The 20,092-nt window shown below is 55.1% G+C and overlaps 1 protein-coding gene across 2 annotated transcripts in view; it reads left to right on the forward strand.

Moving 5' to 3' along the window:
* The first annotated feature begins 1,674 nt into the window (after window positions 1–1,674).
* SCN4A (sodium voltage-gated channel alpha subunit 4) overlaps window positions 1,675–20,092 on the forward strand; it is a 41,248-nt gene continuing 22,830 nt past the window's right edge. Inside the window, exons 1-9 of one of the 2 annotated variants that reach the window (XM_031468883.2) lie at window positions 1,675–1,730; window positions 14,805–15,474; window positions 15,561–15,679; window positions 15,843–15,932; window positions 16,211–16,339; window positions 16,832–16,923; window positions 18,166–18,444; window positions 19,257–19,320; window positions 19,571–19,712. In XM_031468883.2, the coding sequence (XP_031324743.1) occupies window positions 15,202–15,474; window positions 15,561–15,679; window positions 15,843–15,932; window positions 16,211–16,339; window positions 16,832–16,923; window positions 18,166–18,444; window positions 19,257–19,320; window positions 19,571–19,712 (1,188 nt within the window). In that variant the 5' untranslated portion in view covers window positions 1,675–1,730; window positions 14,805–15,201. Of the gene's footprint in view, window positions 1,731–14,804; window positions 15,475–15,560; window positions 15,680–15,842; window positions 15,933–16,210; window positions 16,340–16,831; window positions 16,924–18,165; window positions 18,445–19,256; window positions 19,321–19,570; window positions 19,713–20,092 lie in introns of those variants that run through there. The other variant, XM_064495674.1, reaches the window with a different exon arrangement.

Genomic DNA, 20,092 nt, shown 5'->3' on the forward strand with positions numbered 1-20,092 from the left:
GGGTTGGAAGTGATGAGAGGGATCCCGAGGAACAGCTCTAGTGAGACAACGTGGGAAGGATCTGAGATAAAATATTTGCTTTTCTGTGAATGTTGGAAGATGCAAAGAAGAGGCAGGGGGCAGTAGGCACTGGATTACATTAGTAGTAATATACATGGAAAAATGTCAGGTCAGTGAGAGCAAAGTAGGATAAAGAACTTCAGAGAGAAAACACCAAGGCTCACACCTCTGAGGGTGGGAGGAGATGGAACTATAGGAAGTCTGGCCGTAGCAGGGACTTCTCACACCAGAGCCAGGCCTGGCCCCCAGGGAGGGGCTGGACAGTGCTGAGGCTGTATCCATGGAGAGTCACTGGGAGGAGAGGAGCCCTCTGTGCCACCGCTAGGACAGTGGGTGACCACTCGCTGGGCCTTCCTGTGGGCCTCCCTCTGCAACTCTCAAAGGCCTTTCTGGCCTCGGCTCAGTTTGGAGCTCTGGCTGCCAGAAAAGACCACAGCAGTGATGGGTATGGGAGACTGTGGGGAGCTTTAGGGGACAGTTACTCTGGATTCACCCAAGCATTCTCTCCTCCGCCAGGAGTGGGCGCTCGTGTGGTAGCTGAGATAGGTCATTTCTCAACATGTCCAGTAGGGGTCACCACAGCCCCATAGTGGAAGTGGGGGAGGGGCGCTAAAGTAACCTCCCCTCCCCCCAGGATATCCGCTCCCCAACCTCTGAGGGACTGATGTCTAGCCAGTGGGGTGAGGGGCGTGGGAGTGGAGAAATGACCCTCAAGATTGCTGTGTGGTCCAGATAAACAGCATTGTGTGTCTGTGTCTATGTGTGTTTGTGTGTTTGTGTGTGTGTGTGTGTGTGTAGTATGTGGATTTGGATATACAGATAGGCATACACTTAATAAAAATGTATTGAAACTAGGTACATACAGGTGGTCCTATGTGTATGTGGACAGACAACTGCATGGATATAAGTAACATGCATGGAAATTGACAAATGCAGGAGCGTGACTGGGGTGTGCACATGGCGACACCTGATACAAGTGCAGCATCTGGGATATGCGGCATCTGTGTCCATCTGGGCGGGAGAGTGTGTATGGCTACATGCATGTAATAGTACACATATGTGCATGAGCCTGACGTGAGCGCAGGAGCGCATCTGTATGTGTGAGCAGCAGGCATGTGCGTGAATGGGTGTGACAGGTGGTGGAAGGAAGCATTTGTGTGTCTGTGAATGATGGTTTATGTGTATGGCTGAGAGGGTGATTGTGACATTGGGGGGTTGTGCAGGCATGCGCGTGTAGAGAGTGTGTGAGTGTGCAAGCCGTATGAGCCCTGGGAGTACTTCCAGGGACGTGTGAGAATGAGCCTGCATTAGTCTGTCAAGAGAGGGAGACAACGGCGCGTGTGGGCTCAGCCGTGTGCCCCAGTAAGTACGTGTGTGCCACGTGTGGGTGGGAGAGAGTTTCGAGTGTGTCACCCCCAGGGTCAGCCAGCCCCGGCCCCAGGGCGGTCCCAGGCCGAGCCCAGTGCACACCCAGTGAAGGAAGAGCGGCCGAGGCTCCCACCTGAAGATTGGCCCAGTCCTCAGGTTTCACTCATGACCCTGTGACATCAGCGGCAGCAGCTGTCCCCGCCGGCCCGGCCCCCCGGCCAAGTCCCCCGGAGTCCCAGCCCCAGCCCGAGGTGGGCACGACACTCTGGGCTCCGCAGCAAGCACTCCACTCCCGTCCAACAGTGAGTACAGTGCCCCTCCGCACCCCGCCCCGCACCAGGCACCCCGAGGGCAGGCCACCCCAAGGGGCAGGGTGCCCTGGCCCCAAGCCCAGCCTGGCGCTGAGAAAGACACCACTTTGCTCCTGGCACCGCCGTCCTCCTGCCCACACCGGGCCCTGCTCCGCGGCTGCCGCTGCCCAAGCTCCTTGCGCCATGACCCTGGGTCCCCACGCTGGCCTCTCTTGGCACTGTCATCTGCTCTCTGTGCCCCTGCCTGGCTGGCTGTCCCTGCCCTCAGCAAGGGTCCTCACCCTGGTCACAAATGGCCCAGTGGCTAAGGCTCGGCTCCTGGCGGGGTGACCCAAGGGACAGAGACTGGGCTGACTTTCTTCAGGAGAGGAGAGTGGAGGAGCCAAAACAGTGACTCGGCTGGGCCTGTTTGCCGTGGCCCAGAAGGCAGGGGTGTGGGGGGAGGAGAGCAGGAGGCCGAGTGGAGGGTGGCAGGCGGCTCCTTTGCTCAGCTGAAACAGTAATCTGCGAGATGCCAGCAGAGGACACATCTCAGGCTGCGTGGCTGGCCGGGCTCTGCCCACCGCCCCTGCCTCTCCCCGCCTGTGTGGGGCACAGTTGGGCCCCTTTCCTGTAGAATCCGAGGAGAGGGCCAGAAGAGCAACCCCACAAAGCGGAGTGGGTGTACAGACGGAGAGCCAGAAAGCCTGGAGTGTGGGGGAGAAGATCGGGTCACAGCACTGAGGGGACTCTGGGAGACTCAGGGGGCAGGAGGTAGGGGCCAAGGTGAAGAGGCAGGACAGATCTCAGCTACCCCTCTCCCTGCTGACAGAACTGGGCACCCAGGACTCTGGGAGTTAGGGTGGGCAGGTGCTAGCAGAGAAGGCAGGATGGCCTGAGCAGAGATGGGAGAAGGTGTTTCGGAGGCACATGGAGCTGAAGGGAGGTGTGCTTTGAGGGCTGGTGTGTGTGTGTGTGTGTGTGTGTGTGTGTGTGTGTGTTAGGAGGCATTTGTTTAAAAGTTTGGGGATTTCTCATCTAGAGGCCTGGAGGGTGGGGGCTGCTTGGGGCTTTCCAAGAATGCACTGGTTGGGGAGGGAGGCCCTGAGCCCCTTCCTGTCCACCCAGTTTAGTACTGTGTTCTGCTGCCTCTCCACCCTGCTCAGGGCATGGGGCCAGGTCATGATGAGAGCTCATGGTGGCCCCCTGGGAAAGGTGGCCTCCAGGTGAAGACTAGATATGTCCCTCTCCTATGCAATCCACCTGCCTCAGGGACCTGCCCAGAAATCAGTCACCCCAGAGCCCAGGAAGGTTAGAGCCCAAAGGAGCCTTGAAGGCCATTTAACTCAGCCCCTAAGAATAAGCCAGCTTGGGGAGAGTAGCTAGAGACAAATTTTGGGCAGGGGTCTGGCTAGCCTGGAGAGGAGAAGGGGCTGACAGAGAGGTGGGGCAGAGCCACAAGTGAGCATTCTTGTCACTTGCCCCCCAGGGCCCTGAGCTAAGGAGACCTCAGGGGTGGCCATGACTGAACACAGGTATGCAGAGCTGGGGTTGGGGGCACAGAGGGCTGGTTCTCTCAGGACCCTCCAGATTCTTCTGGAGTCATCCGCAGTCCCCTGCCCATGGCCAGTGGTGTGGACAGTTGTTGCCATTGTGCTAGTATTTGGAGCCACGTCACCTGTGCAGGATGATACAGGGGCCCAGACATAACCCAAGGGCCCATCCCCGTTTCCATCCCAGGCATCTTTTAAGGGATTGGCTGAGATTTTAGCAGGGCTTGGGAAATGTAGGTAGTCCCATCCCAGCCTGGCCTTGCTTGTCATTTCTGGTTGGGGACCTGCATGAGGTGGGGGCTCAGGACTCAGGGTCACCTCCAGCTCTAGGCTGGCCTGAGTATCAAGGTCTCCTTAGGTGGCTTCCCAGCCGCAACCCCAGGCCCAAACCCTGAGGTTGATGCCGAAGGCAGAGGACTCCTGGCCAGATGTTAGGAGTGGTCCTGACAAAGTCCCTGCCTTCAGGGGCAACTCTGGCCACCAGAACAGAGAAAAGTGTGGCTATTGTCCAGGAGAGGGTCAGGGTGGCACAGCTGAGGTAGGGTTCAGAGAAGCCCCGCCCCACAGGGCAGGAAGAGCCAGAGAGGAGAGAAGGGATTGGACCTCCCAGAGAGGAGTGGAAAAGCTCTTTCCAGGTGAGCGTTGAAGGGAGATGAAAAATCTGAGCCTGGAGGCCTCAGAGAGCAGGTAGAGAGAAGGGAGGGGAAGGAGGAGGGGGGACGTCAACGACCACAGTCCAGGTTACACAACCCTTATGCTCTGTGACTCCACTTACAGGAAAGGCTCAGGCTCAGAGGGTCCTGTCACTTCCCACAGCACACAGCTCGTGAGTGGCCAGGGCTCTGTCCACAGCAGACAAGGCCCCTGCTCCCTGGGGAGGAAATGACACTGGGGCAGGGCTGGGTCTTGGGCAGAGCTTGAGCCCGAGACCCAGGGGGCAGCCCTAATGGTTCCCAGCTCTGCAGCGGCAGGGACAGGTCCGGGCTCCATCAGAAGGTGCTCCTGGGGCTGGGGAATCCCGGGGTCCCTCCACCTCCACCGCCCCTGCCCCAGGCCTTTCATGTGCTCTGGCCCCCATTCTGCCTCGTCAGCAACAGCTATTTTTATTCCCTGCAGTTTTCAGTCAACAGCCCTTGTGCGGGGGATGGGGCAGCCGGAGGAGTGGGAGGGGCTTGAGGAGCCCACAGGCAGCGGGGGTGGCAGGGGAGCCGCTGTGCCCCTCAAAGGGCGGGCTGACCCCCCTCCTGCAGGCCTCCCTGTTCTCTGCCAGGAGCCCTGGCGAAACTGGGTAGTGCAAGACCACAACAGGTCACCAGACCCACTGTTTCTGAACTGGTTTGTGAAACCAGGTGCCCCCCTCCCCCTCCATGGGTGCTAGAAGGTCATGGTCCAGTTTAGACTGGGGTGATGATACACCTTAGTGGTTAAGAGCCAAGGTCTCCTTCAAGAGCCCCAAGGGCCAGGCTTCCAGCCCCAGTGTACTACATAAATAACACCTGGTAAGTTCCCTACCTTCTCTGTGCCTCTGTTTCCTCATCTGTCAAATGGAGTGATAACAATAGGTGATGGTCAGGATTAAATAAGCTCATGACATACATGTGAGGTGCCCACGACAGTGCTTAGCCAGTAGTTAGCTCTACATAAGTGTTAACTAGTAATTCATTATTATGCTTGTTACCAGGATGTGACTCTGAAATAAATGTCTCCTTGTGGGGAGCAACAGAAGTGAGGAAGGAGTGGGGCATAGCTCACTGGTAGAGTGCACACCTAGCAGGCATGAGGCCCTGGATTCAATCCCCAGTACCTCCACTAAGTAACTAAATAAATAAACCTAATTACCTCCCCCTCTAAAAAAAAGAAAGAAAAAACAACAACAACAAAATTGGGGAAGTAGCAACAAAGTGGGCCTGGCCAGGCAGGAAGCAGGGCAGCCCTGTCCAGCTCTGGGTACCCTGCATAGCTGGGAGAGGGTGGGGGTCTTATGGGGAGCCCCTTTTATCAGAGTCTGGGTTTTGCAAATGTGGCCATAAGGGCTGTGAAACGGAGAGGGAAAAATCCAACCCACCTTCCCTGAGGCACACATTTTAGTAAGAGCTGCAGGTGACTTTTATCTTTTCTGAAGCTTGTTAAGTTCTTGATTGGCCTAATTTTGGAGAAGGATCTTTCTGCAGGGTAGCTGGTGAGAAAATATCCATGGAGCAGTTTCTGGGGTAGAGCAAAATTCTCTGAGTGGCAGAGCCGCCCTGGCTGAAGGGGCGGGACAGCCCATCAGCCTTTCTAGGGGGTTTCAGGTTATAGGCTTGGGTTCTGCAGGCCACTTGTCCTGGTCCCTGGGCCAACTCCCAGGGCCTGGCAGGGGCCACTGCCCAAGTCGGGAGGGTTCAAAACCCACCCTACCCAGAGGGATAGGGGCTGATGGAGGGAATGGGGAGCCAGGCTGACCCTGGAATTCTCCATGCTGAGGATCAGTTTTGCACAGTCCTCTTCTTGGCCTCTGGGTGGATATAAGGCAGGAAAGAGGCCTGTCCACTGAGCCTGGGAGTGGGGCGGGTGCATAGCAGAGAGAAGAGAACAGAGGCGGGCATCTCCAGGGGGAGATGGTATGTAGGAGCAGGCAGGGTGAGAGGAGGCAGCCCTGCATCAGGGGGAAGGGGTTCCACCCCAGGGTGGGTGATGTGGGCCTAGATGGGTGTGTACACACAAGTTTAAAGGGAGCATCCATGGCACTTAGGGGCTCCTTTGTAAGAGCCGAACCAGCAAAGGGCAGGAATCCGCAGGCCTGGTGGAACTAATGAGCCTCCCTTCCCTTTGGAGCAGCTGGGAAATGACTCACAGAAGCAATGAGAGAGAGAGAGAGTGTGTGGGAATGGGCTGCAGACGGACTCTTGGGTACATGAGGGTCAACTGGTGCAAATGAAAAGCCAAACCTCGACGAAGCTCTTTACCAAACTACAGGTGAGGAGTAGAGATCCCCACCACCCACAACTCCCACCACGAGACCCCAGCAAGCCAGAGCCTGGCCCCACCAGCACCTGCCAGATGCCCACCCCACCCCACCTCTTTCAGGGGCTTGGCCCAAGGATCTGGTCTGCCCTTTGAAGAGGACAGACAGGTGAGGATCAGGCCAAACCAGGGGGCAGCCGGATGGGACCTCAACCTGGGCGTGCCCTGTGCTGGGGAGGGCAGCCATGCCCAGCCCAGCTCCCCACAGGCCAAGAGGGAGTTGGTGTTTGTAGTAACAGGCTTGTGGATTTGGCCTCAGAGAGCTACGTTCGAATCCTGGCTTTGCCACTTGTTAGCTGGGATGATGAATGCAAAACACTTGGAACAGTGTCTGGCACGTGGTAAACACCAAAATGAACGTACGCATGACTGCTCTGCATCAAGAAATAATTCTTACACCTCCACCTCTTGGGCCCATGCACGTCACCTTGACAGGTGACTACACTGAGATTTGGGACCCAGAGGAACTAACCCCCTCCCACTCCGTATAGACTCTTTCCCGACCTGACTGAAACCTGGAATTCTACATCTTGAGATAAATTCCTTTGATTTAAGGCTCAGTTTTGGGAGGGGAAAACAACTCTCAGGTCTTTGGTTCTGGGGAGAAAAGGCTTCCAGGGCTGACAGAGGAGCTGGGAGGGCTTAGCAGAAGGGGCACAGTTCACTGAACCCAATTTGGCCCTTTTGTGGCTTTTTATTTCATCAGGTTCCTAATCAACCAGAAGCACTCTGGGTGGAGGAAAAGGGTTGGGTCGGGTTTGGGAGGATGAGGCAGACTGGGAAAAAACTAGCGGATGTTCTCAGAGAGCCTTTGGGGATTGGTAGAACCAGAACTGATGGGGGGGGGGCACCAAAATATCCTGAACAGGAAGCCAAAGTTGGCATACAGTAAGTGCAAAATAAATGTGGCCACCACTATCATTCTTACCCCATGGGGAGGACAAATCATCAGGCTGGTTGAACCAGGTGCCTAAAAAGGGAAGCTTGTTTTGACCCAGTGAGCCCCACCTGGAAAATGCAATCAGCATCGGCTTCCCCTTGTCCAGGGTACCCCCATGTGACCCTCATGGTTTCCGGAACATTCAGGGCTCCTGAGTGTCCGGAGGTTTCTGCACTAGGCTCCAGGCTGTCCTCCAAGATCTCCTGAAGCAGATTTCCTCTGCAGAGAGTGTTAGCCCAGGAGGGGAGGGCCACCTGGGGTGACTTCCTCCAGGCCGCTGGCCTGCCAAGGCCCTAAGTGCTGGCAGAGAAACAACACAGCTACCCCCTTCCCACCCCTATCCCCAGCCAGTCCCGGCTGAGAAAAAGCTGGGACTTGAGATTTACAGCTAGGGGGATGCAGGGATCCATTGTGCGTTCTTGGCGCTGGGCCACAGCGGAAATGCAGGAATTTGGGAAGTAGGCCACCTGGATGCCTGGTGCTGTCTTTGGCCAGGACAGGAAAAGTTTGATCTCTTTCAGTCTCGCAGAAAGTTCTCAGTCTGAGCCCCCAAAGCAGGTGAAGGCTGAGGAGGGGCCTCCACTGACTGGCTGCAACTCTGGGTAATTTTGCTTCCAATTCACAGAAAAACAAAACAGCTTGAGCCTGGAAATGCAGCTTTACTAGAGATGAAGGGCATGCTTGCTTGGCAAGCAGGATGGTGATGGGGTCTGAGCAAGGCCAGCAAGCTACCCACCATCTCTACTTCCTAAGGGATGTACCCTATAGGGAACAGGGAAGGCTGTGAGGGGCAGGCCACAGCCATTCTCAACCTTCTGGGAGTATCTCACACTCGTTTTTACATCCCAGGCTGGCAGGACATGGTTGAGGCTTCCTGGAGGGATTCAGGCCAATGCAGTGCAGCTAGGTGGGTTTCTGGATGTTTGAAGGACTCTCCTTGAAATCTTGGTGTCCCAAGAGAGAAGGTTCTAGAAGCATATAATGGCAGGAGGGGGGGATGCTGTCTGTCTTGAGCCTCACTTGGCCAATAATTTGGGACAACCAGAATCACAGGCACCCAGCTAGCTATAAGGGATGGCCTTGAACTGAGAGAATCAAGATCCAATAAACTTTCACAAAAGACTGCATGTGAAGAAGTGCAATAAATGAGGGGAACTTAAACAGAGGTACATGGAAAATCCTGCACCTGGATTTATATTAACCTTACATCCTGAAAACTTGCTGTAATCATTATAGTTCCAGGAGGGTTTTCTGCCAATTTTTTTTGGACTTTGTACATAGACAATCATGTCATTTGTGAACAAAGACAATTTTATTTCTTCCCTCCCAATTAGTATAGCTTTTATTTCCTTTTCTTGTCTTATTGCATCAGCTAGGACTTCCAGTATGATATTGAAAAGACGTAGATAGAGGCAACATCCTTGCCTTGTTCCTGATCTTAGTGCAAAAGCACCTAGGTTTTCACCAGTAAGTGCTATGTTAGCTGTAGGATTTTTATAAATGTTTTTATCAGGTTGAAAATTTTCCTCTCTATTTTTAGTTTCCTGAGAGTTTATCGTGAATGGGTGTCGGATTTGGTCAAATCCTTTTTCTGCTTCCATTGATATGATCACATGTATGATTTTTCTTTTGACTATTGATGTGATGGATTACATTAATTGATTTTCTTAGGTTGAACGTGCTGTGCATACCTGGGATGAATCCCATTTGGTTGTGGAGGATAGGTTTTTATTTTCATACTGTTGGATTTGATTTGCTAATATTTTGTTGAGCTCCACCTGGATTTAAAAGAGAAGAATCAATTATAGGATGAGGAAGAACTAATGTGTCCACAGTTCATGAAGAAAAGCTGCAGGGGTGTCTGTAAACTCACCTTGTGGGTGGACTGCTGAAAAAGTAAATGCCATCTTGGGATGAATGAATACAACGAGAGTCCAGGCCAAGGAGAAAAGGCCTCTCCGTGTGGTCAGACTATATCTGGAATTGGGTGTTCCAATCTGGCAGCCCCACAGAGGGAGACAATGCTGGGCTGGACCTGCTCCAAAGAAGAGCCGCCTCGCCCTCTAATGTCCTCACCCTCGGCTCCCTGCCTGTGGACAGCTGGCCCCGGCCTGGTTCCCTGACTCCAGACCCTTCCTCTCCCGCCCTGTCTCTGTCTGCCTTCAGGCCCCCAACACTTTCCCCACCACTTCCGCCCAAACTTCGGTCTTGACGCAGTTTCCGACAGAGCTTCTCACTTACTAAAAGGGCCCTGGCGCCTGTGGAGCAGGGTTTTTAATCTTGGCTTGGCCTTTCATTTATCACTCTCTAAAATTATCTTATTTGCTTCCCTATTTACTATCTGCCTCCTCCCTCGGGAATGCAAGCTCAATGAGGCCAGGAAATTTGCCACTCCTGTATCCCTGGCTCCCAAAACAGAGCCCGGCATGGAGCAGATGCTCAGGAAGTGTGTGTTGAATGAATAAGTGTGTCAGCTGGGGGGCGTTACTACGCCTCTCTGGGCCCCAGTTGCCCCATATGTAAAATGAGGGAGTTGGACTTGATCTCTCGGGTCCTTGCAAACCCAACGTACTTAAATTCGGTGAGAAGAAGAACCCCAAGGCCCTCAGCCTCCACATCTCAGGAACAGGCTGGGGAAGAGGCCGGAGACTGAGTTATGGCTGGTGGAAGGAGGGTTCGAACTGTCACATGGTTTCCTTTACTCTGAATTGTGGCCTGAGGGACCACCTGGAAATCTGCCAGCAAGACACCCAGCCAGTGAGTGACATGGGGCATTACCAGTGCTTGTCCCTGCCAGAAACTCACTGTGCCCACATCCCAGATGTCTTCCCTCCCCTGGTGCCACTGAAAACAAGGCATCTTGTCCCATCTGTTCTAGACACACTGTAAGGGTAAGCAGGAGGCACATCCATGCCGGCCAGTTGTGGCCCCAGCCCGATCCACCATCCCTGGGAAGGGCTCTCCAAAGCAGCAGGATGATGTCCAGACTCCTAGACGTGGTTTCCAAGGCCCTGGCCACGCTGCCCAACCCATCCCCCCCCCCCAAATCCCTAAACAGATTCTGTGCCCCACTAAGGCCAACACAGTATATTTCCTTATGTCCCGCCTCTGCCTTTGCGCTGGCTGTTCCAGGGGCTGGATCACCCGGTCCTTGGCGGCTACCAGAAGAAGTTTACTTAAGTTTTACTCTGAGTGCAATAGAAAGTTCCTGGAGAAATGTAAGCAGGAGAAACAACATGATTTGTTTCTTTGTAAAATGGCACCACTGCTTTACGGGACTGGTTGGGAGAGGCCAGGGGCAAAAGCAGGTAGAAACTGCAAGAAACTGTTGTGATAGGACCCGGGGGGGAAGGAGAGGTCAGGTGTATTTTGGAGATGGTATTGATAGAGCTTTGGACAGGCTGGACGTAGAGGTGAAGGGAGAGGAGAATTCAAAAAGACGCCTCAGTTTTTGACATGAGCAAATTTTGGTTTGGACGGATGATGGTGTTTTCTTCTGTGCTGAGGGAGACTGTGGGAGGCAGGGGGTGTCAGTGGAAAAGCACAGATGTTTCACTCCAGGTACTGCAGGTTGGATGCCTGCTAGCTATCCACGTGCTGGAGTCCAGTCGCCAGTTGACTTTATCTGTCCGGAGTTCAAAGGAGAGGCTTAATATATTCCTGTAACACTAGTTACACAGGAATGATGCCATCCAGACCCAGACAGAGCCCTGAGATTGGGGAGAAGAAGAGGGACAAGCAAAGGACACTGAGAAGGAACAGCCAGGGAGGCTGGAGGTAAACCAGGGGCGGGCCGTCATGGAGGACAGAGAGCATAGAGCGTTTCCAGAAGGGGGCTGCGGCCAACTGGGCTGAATGTTTCTAAGAGGTAGAGGGAGGTGAAGATAGAAACGTGTTCAGCAGACTTGGCAGCAAGAGAGGGTGCCAGCGACCTGACAAAAGCCGCTTCCGTGGAGTGAGGGAAACGTAAGCCAGGTTGGAATGGGTCGGAAAGCAAACGAAAGGTAAGGTGGTAAAGACAGCCGGTGTAGACACTTCCCAAGAAGTTTGTCTGTGAAGAGGAACACACAGCGCAATAGCGAAGGGAGATGTGAGGCCCGGAGGGTGGTTTTTGTCACCACTGCCACTATTTTGAAGATGGGAGAGCCTGGCCATAGACGGGGAAGAGGTGGTGGTGGGAAAGAGAAGGTAACTAGAGAATGAGGTCCCTGGGAAGGCAGGCGAGGTCAGCGGCCTGAGCCCAAGTAGAAGTCCTGGTCTTGACTCTCCTTTTGTTATAACAGGATGGAGGAAGAAGGGGCGGGGGCAGCGAAGATAGTTCTGTTGATTTGACTGTGTGTGATGGATCCTGTTTTCTCACTGAGGACTCAGACCGAGTCACAGCTGGGAGCATCAGTGGGAGAACTGTGGGGGTGTTGAGGAGCGAAGAGAAGGCATGAAATAGTTGTTCTCAAAAAGTGGAGAAGTGAGACTCGCAGAGAAACCTACACTTACGGGGCAGAACTGAGGGCAACCCTGGAGTTTGTAACCATGAAGTCAGCATGAACCCAGCCAGGTGCTGCCATCGCTGCAGTTCAGGGGCGGACTTAGAAGAGCATAGTCGGGGCAGGCAGGCTGCGGTGTCCCCGGGGAGGGGCATTGATGGAGAGAGAAGGTGGCAGTTGAATACTTAACGGCAGGATTGTGATGATGGCTCTTGTAACTGAGGTTGGAGGAGGAGGGAGGGAGGTGAAGTCTGAGGCTTCTGACGCCGAGGAAGAAATCCCAGGGTCAAGGGCTGAAGGCGAGAAGGAGCCCAAGAATTACTCAACCAGGCACTTGAGCTGAGAGGTAGGAGGTCGGGGAGGGGAGCGCTTGAGGCGGCGGGTACAGAAGAGCTCCAGTTTCTGGCTGTGATTTAGGTTCAGGGTGGGCTGAAAGGAGAAGTGGGCTAAGGAAGAAGGGTCCTCTCATCCATCCACCCATCCATTCATTCATTCGATAACCTTTTATTCAGCATTTGGCACACTGGTGGTACTCAGCCAGGAAGCCACTGAAGGATTAGGCAGGGGGTGACATGATCAGATTTGTGACTTTACAAATGTAGATGGTGGATTGGAAGAGAGCTGGGCGGGAGGGAGGCAGATGGGGTGTTGTTTGAATAAAGCCCATGAGGGGTGATGAGCAGAAATAGCCTGGGGGATGCAGAGACATGCGGGTGCTGTGCGGTTTGGAACCGACCAGATACACAGCAGGATGCCTTCACCACCAACAACCAAAACCGTAGCCTCCACTGGCCTAGCCAAGGAGGGCATTTCACAAGACATCCAGATGTGAAGTGGCTTCAGGCGTGGTGAAGAGGGTAGGAGGAGAGGAATTTAGGATCAAGGGCAAATTTTGAAGGGAAAGATGAGGAGTCCACTGGGGGCCAGCTGGGGACCAGCAGGAGGAGGTGCCATGCTGGCTGTGCCATCTGTGGGTCTGGTGCCAATGTGCCAGGCACTGGATTCCGGAGGACCCCAAGCCCCGGCTTGTGAGGGGTCTGGTGGGGGAGACAGACATCCACAGACAGTCTCACAAGCAGGGCATGAATTACCGTTAACCAAACTGCTGCGAAGGCTGTGGCCACACATGAAAGGGAGTTGTGACTTGACCTGCCTGGGGCTATCAGAGTAGCGGGAACAGATGTGGCAAAGCTGTAGAAGCCATGGAAAGGAGGTGGATGGTGGTTGTTCCTGTGGCAGAGGAGAAGGGCACGGGTAGAGGTGCATGCTGCAAAAAGAAAACAAGGCTGCTGACCAGGCCCTGGAAAAGCAGCGTCTTCCAGGGGCTGAAAGGAGGAGCTCACAGAGCAGATACGGAGAAAACGGATGGTTGGGCAGGTCACGTCCTCCTCTCAAGAATAAAGATGGTGACAGTGAGATGCTGGAAGGAGGGCCAGCTGTGAAGAAACCACTGGGTCTGTCCGCCGGGGGCCTCTGGTGACACTGATGAATGCAATTTCTACGAGTGCTAGGGCACGAGCCAGATTGTTCGTTTCTGGTTTTCTGTGGTTCCACATGGGCTTCAGTGAAGGAGGAGTGGGCAGCCTCAGGCCAGAGGGTTGTTGCCAAGTGGGGCCTGTGAGCTGGGAGGGTGCCCAGCAGCCGTGGTCCCTCCAGGGCTATCTGTCAGGTCAGTGTCTTCTGTTCTGATGGGTATGTGGCGATAGTGATGGGGCTGAAGGTGTGTGGCCGGTGGTGGGTACGACTATGGGGTCCACGTGAGGGGTGGTTTGGGGCTGGTTGTGTGTGTGTGTCCACGTGTGTGTTTCTGCACACACAATCCCACGTGCACAACGGGGCCAATGAGCAGCTGAGGGACGGGGTCAGCTGGAATGAGCAGAGTCATCCCCGTGGAAACACGACTCCCCAGTGATGGTAGGGAGCAGCTGGGCAGCCGGCCCAGGGGCGTGGCCAGCTCTGCCCAATGGCTCCAGAGGCTCCCTGGGCCGCCCTCCCCACCTGTTGACCAAGCCTGAGGAAGTGCCCGCACTGGCTAGGGCAGGAGTACTGCTCGGACGTCTGAGTCCGCTATCACAGGGCTGCCCTCCAGTGTGGCTCTGGGTGTCCCTGGGAGGGTCTGTCTGAGCCCCTCTGGTGGAGGGGTGATTCCAGGGCATCTGTCTATGTGGGCCTTGCAGTGGCTGTGTATGACCAGGCTGCAGTGGTGTCCCTGTGCCTGCTAATTGGTGTAGGTCATTCCCCAGAGCCTTTGTGATAAGTGACCCCCCCACCACCACCTTCCACAGGGAACAGGCTCAGGAGGGCTGAGCAGGAACGGGGAGGGGCCAGGAGAGGCCAAGGGACTGACCCAGGAGACACAGTCTGCACAGCTCTCACAGGTCTCTAAAGCTCCTGGTGGGTTCCCCTCTAGCCACCCAGTTCATACAGGGGTCATCAGCCAAAAGCAGTCCCTGGGAGCTCTAGCCCCGCCCCCACCATTGAAACTGTCCATCTCCGTGTCCCCAGGACCTTTCCTGTGTGTCATCCTCTTCCATGTTAGCATCTGCAGACTCTCCTGACCTGCCCCCAACCCACACCCTCACACTGCATCTTCCTGTTCCCAGCCTCTCCACCTGTCCATTGGTTACATCTCATGGGTCCTGTGGGAGGGAGCTGGTGGGACCCTCTACAGGGCCCTTCCTTCCTCCCTCTCCACACCCAACACCACGCTTCCCCAAAGCTCAGGACAGGGTACTCCACATTCCCACATCTTCCCTTTCTCTTCCCTCCAGATCAGGTATGGCAAATACAGGCAGGTGCACCACATTCTCCTTTCTCACGCCCCTGGCAGACAACACTAATTAATCACAGCAATGATTTTGCACTGAGTCTGGCTGCAACGTCCGTGGTCCCTGCCCATATCTTCAGGCAGCCAATAGCAGCTGATCCATGTCAGCCCCCAAGATGAAATCCATTTGCCCTTCCCGCTTTAGGCTGATCCCACCAGGCTCTCACCTTGGCCCATCCTCTGGCCCACCTGCACATTTCATGTCTGATTCCTTTCTGCCTCACTGCAGAATAGAGGCCACATGGGCATAACCAGCTGTGGTTTTCTCTGTTTCCATAGGCTGAAGCCACACAGTCCCCAGAACTTGGGCCCAGGAGGCAGTTGAAGGCACTGGGGCGTTGGCCCTAAGTCCCCAAGGTCAAAGAGGATCTGGTTGGCTTGCTGTCAGTCCAGAGGGCAGCCAATCCCCTGCTGGGGAGACTGTGGTGCAGGGCTCGGGGGTGATGCACTTGTGTCCAGCACCTGTGCAGCTGCAGCACCCGGGCCCTGCAGGCACACCTCCCAGTCCCCACAGGGCCTGCGCGCCCACCTCCCCACCCTGGCCCCTGGGCAGGCAGGAGGTGAGTAGTGGACAGCAGGCCCAGGGCCAGGTGGCCGCCCAGCACCCCGGGGGCTGCACACTGCAGCTGCCCCGGCTGCCCGCCACCCTGCTGGCCCCTGAGCCCAGAATGCAAGGATGGCCAGAGCATCTCTGCCCGTGGTGGTGCCTCTGGGCCCCGACAGCCTGCGCCCCTTCACCCGGGAGTCCCTGGCAGCCATAGAACAACGGGTGTTGGAGGAGGAGGCCAGGCAGCAGCGGAACAAGCAGATGGAGATTGAGGATGCTGAACGGAAACCACGCAGTGACCTGGAGGCCGGCAAGAACCTGCCCCTTATCTACGGGGACCCCCCGCCAGAGGTCATCGGCATCCCCCTGGAAGACCTGGATCCCTACTACAGAGACAAGAAGGTCTGGGCCTGGGAGGGCTCCCTCTACCTGTCTGCCCACCTCCATCTGTCTTCCTGTCCCAGGCTCACGCTCTCTCCCTGCCTCAGACCTTCATCGTGCTCAACAAGGGCAAGGCCCTCTTCCGCTTCTCTGCCACACCCGCCCTCTACGTGCTGAGCCCCTTCAGCATCGTCAGACGCTGCGCCATCAAGGTGCTCATCCACTCATATCCTGCCTGAGAGCGAGCGGGGCGAGCACAGGGCCAGAGACAGGCGGGGAGGGGTTAGGGAATGGGCAAAACAGTGGAGGGGGGCACTCTGGGCCAGGAGGCCCTCTGTCCACCTCCCCTCCCCACCTGCTCCCTCACTTTCCTTGACCCTCCCCCCAACGCTGTTCAGCATGTTCATCATGATCACCATCTTGACCAACTGCGTGTTCATGACCATGAGCGACCCGCCGTCCTGGTCCAAGCACGTGGAGTAAGTCTCCCCTCCCCTGTTCCCCGGTCCCAGGGGTCTGCACTCTGAGGATGCTCAGAGTGACCCTGCTCTTGTCTTCCCAGGAGACAAACACTGTCACTGTCACCCCATCAACACTTTAAGCCCCTGGGGTGGGGCACACACTCTCACCAATGTCCTCAGCCCCCTGGGTGGCATATGTCATTTCTGTGCCCTCCCTCCCATGAGGTCCGTCATGGCCACCCACACCCCAACCCAGGCGTGACAGGCCTGGACCTGGCCGGCCCTCTGCTCGCCAGGTACACCTTCACAGGGATTTACACCTTTGAGTCCCTCATCAAGATTCTGGCCCGAGGCTTCTGCATCGATGACTTCACATTCCTCCGGGACCCCTGGAACTGGCTGGACTTCAGTGTCATCATGATGGCGTGAGCAAGGCCCCAAGGGCATCCTGAGACTGACAACGGGGAGGGGAGAGGGCCAGGCCTCAAAGAGGGCAACTGCGTGGGCTGACCCTCTCAGAGGGTGGACCGCAGGGCCGCGGGTCGGGCATGCAGACGGTGAGCTGCATACTTCTAGGAGCTGCCATCCCCCAGGGTCTGGCTTGGAGGCTGTCCCGGGCCCCTCCACGTACACACAGCAGCCCTGGGTCCCAGGCCCTCAGGCCCTCACCCACAGGAAGAGCTGGGCTACCCTTGTCACCCCTACTCCTCAGCAAAGCTCTGCACTGACTTCCCCACCTCTCAGGCCCTGATAGGAATCTTGGGGTATCTGACCTATCCCCCCACACCGCCATGGTAACCCCAACTACAAGGATTCCTTGGAAGTCCTCTTTCTGAACCCGGAAAAGCTGTGGCTTCTGCCCTATCACCCCACCATCCCTCGGCTCTGACACAGCCTTCACCCCAACCCCTCCCCAGGTACCTGACGGAGTTTGTGGACTTGGGCAACATCTCAGCCCTGAGAACCTTCCGTGTGCTGCGGGCCCTGAAAACCATCACGGTCATCCCAGGTACTGGGGAGGAGCAGGAACCCCCCATGCCCAGGCCTGGACCCTGACACTCAAGTTCTGGGAGCCTGACCCAGGTCACAACCCTCCCAGGCGGAGTAGGACCCACACCAAAGCCTGGACACAGAGGGAAACTTGTGGCCAGAGAGAAGAGGTCCCAGGTGGGAGGATGGGTGTTTGAGGGGCAGCATAGCAAGATGATTAGAGCAAAGACTCTGCAGCCAGACTGCCTGGGTTCAATTCTCACCTCCACCACTTCCTAACTTTGACCTTGGGTAAGTGGCTTACCCTGTCTGCCTCAGTCTCCGTATCTGTAAAATGTGGATAATAACAGTACCATTCATGGGGTTGTTATGAGGATTCAAAGCCTTGATAGTGATAAGGTACTTAGAACCATGCCTGGCAAGTGAAATAAGCAGAAACCTCCACCTGAGAGGGACAGAGGGAATCAGGGATGGAAAGTCCCAGCCCTGAGGGCTCAGTAAGGAGCATGCCACATACCCACTGAGCAACAAGGCCAGTGCAGTTCCAAAGTAATGCATCAAAAAGCATGAAGTAAATAGAATCTGGCTCATCCAGAGCCTCAAAAAAACATGTGGAGAAACTGGAGAAGGCTCATTAAATGAGGGAAAGATGATCTGAAAAGGTATGGAGAATAGACTCGGGGAGGAGGAGAAATTAAGTCCCAGTGCTAGAAAGCTCTGTGGTCAATAAGGAAAGAGTATTAAAAAATTATAATAAAATAAATTTTAAAAAGGAAACATCATATGAAAGGTTTTGTTTGTTTCTGTAGGACTTTTCAGAGCCTCTGATAGGATAATCTGCATATGGACTCTCCAAGAGGGAACTACAGAGCTTAGCATTTCCCAAACACGACTGAACTCGTTTTGTTAAAGGCACAGCTTGCCAGATTAGTGTTCTAAGGAACAAACTTGGGGAGTGCTGACTGAGCAACACGTGTGAAGCTCCCCAATAAGCCTGTGTGTTGCTCTGAGTCAGGCCACCCCCTGTGAAGTCCATTCTTTGTAGTCCATTCTTCTAGTGGCTGAGATTCTGTGGCCATTTGAAGGCTCCAGATTGAGAATGTAATCAGAGAAGAACGGGGCTAATTTGGGAAGGCTTCAGGGAAGCCCCAAGTAAGTCAAGGCTTGAAGGAGGCAGAGTAGGCAAAGGCTCAGGGGAGCGAAGTCAGTGAGTTATCCCCTGCCCCACCCATCCCCATGCTCTTATCCTCTCTGTGGTCAGGGCTGAAGACGATCGTGGGGGCCCTGATCCAGTCAGTGAAGAAGCTGTCGGATGTGATGATCCTCACCGTCTTCTGCCTGAGTGTCTTTGCCCTGGTGGGGCTACAGCTTTTCATGGGAAACCTGCGGCACAAGTGTGTGCGCTGGCCCCCGCCCTTCAATGACACCAACACCACGTGGTACGGCAATGACACCTGGTACGGCAATGACACCTGGAACAGCCAGGAGAGCTGGGCCAGCAACTATACCTTTGACTGGGATGCCTACATCAATGATGAAGGTAAGCATGAGGGTGGGGGGCCAGTGGGGTCTTTCCCAGCCCGCACAGCAGCCTCTTGTGAGATAAAGAGCATGGGGGAGACCTGAGATAAATCCATCACTTATCAGCTTGGGTAACCTCTGATGAGTCACTTCATTGCCCTGACCCTCAGCATCTTTACCTATAAAATGGAGACAACAGTACCCTTCTCAAATGCTTTGTGTAACAACAAATGCCAGATTGTTTTGAAAATCCTGAAACGTTTGCTATAAAAAGCAACAATCCATAGTCCCTATTCCCTCTCCTACACACTGCCTGTTCTTCTCCGTCACACCACGTGCCCGCACCCTGGCGGGGCCACCACCAGGCACCCGTACACCCACATCCTGTTCACATCCCCATACTTCACAGGCACACACACAAGACACAGTCTCGTATAGCCGCCATGAGTCCACACAGTGCCATCTGGCAGATTAGAAAGTGGCACCTTGCACCCAGGATTCTGTCTGCCACTCACCCCTTAGTCAGGGGTCCTGCCCTGGTACACAGTAGCCCCATACACATCCACGCATGCTCTCCCCACACCCCACGTCTCCCCCTGTGCCCCGGCCACATCCCACACTAGGCACTGAGCTGACACCCAAATGTATCCACTCAGAGACCTTGGGACTTGGAGCTGCCCTTAAAGGAGAGGGAAGGGGCCCTCAGAGAACATCCATTTAGTGCATGTGGCCCCCACTGCACACAGACGTGTCCACAGGTATGCAATGGGTACTGTGCCCACAGTGTCCACATGGTGACATACTTCCTTTTTTGGCCTTTGACTCCCAAAGGGAACTTCTATTTCCTGGAGGGTTCCAACGACGCCCTGCTCTGTGGGAATGGCAGCGATGCTGGGTGAGTGATTTAGGGGGTGGGGTGAGGAAAGGTGCCCCATGGGTGTTGGAAGATGGGGGAGTGATTTGATTAGGGACAAGGACCTGGGGTAGATGGAAATACAAAGAAAACTCATGGGCATGGGTGGAACGCTTTCCTGTTTTCGGGACACAGACAAGACTGAAGGATGTTTTTGTCTTGGGGTACCCCCACCTATCCCCTACCTGGAGCTCTCCTTTCTCCCTAAAACCAGTCCCCATCCTATCCCCAGGCACTGCCCCGAGGGTTACGAGTGCATCAAGGCCGGGCGGAACCCCAACTATGGCTACACCAGCTATGACACCTTCAGCTGGGCCTTCCTGGCCCTCTTCCGCCTCATGACACAGGACTATTGGGAGAACCTCTTCCAGCTGGTACAGCACCAACCCCCACCCCGCCCATCAGCCCTACAGCCACCTCCCCCCATCTCCACGGCTTCCTCAGGGCTTGGCAGGGCTCCTAACACGGCCGTCTCCTCCATGGGATCCCCTCCATACCACTCCATACGGGTCTCGGAGCCCTGTGACACTGGGCCCCCGGCCAGAAGTGAGCCCAGCCTTTCCTTCCTTTTCCTTCTTTGCCTTAGGAGCTGAGATCTGGGCCCAGCACAGACTCCCAGGCCTCACAGTAATCAGTAGGACAGCTTAGAATCCAACTCTGCTCATACACAGTTATTTAGCTTCCACTGTTTGCAGGCAGGCAGGTTGAGTCTGGAGCCACAGACAGTGCCTTCTGGTCTCTGGTGATGTTTCTA

This window comes from Camelus dromedarius, chromosome 16, assembly GCF_036321535.1.
Source record: "Camelus dromedarius isolate mCamDro1 chromosome 16, mCamDro1.pat, whole genome shotgun sequence".
NCBI lineage: Eukaryota > Metazoa > Chordata > Mammalia > Artiodactyla > Camelidae > Camelus > Camelus dromedarius.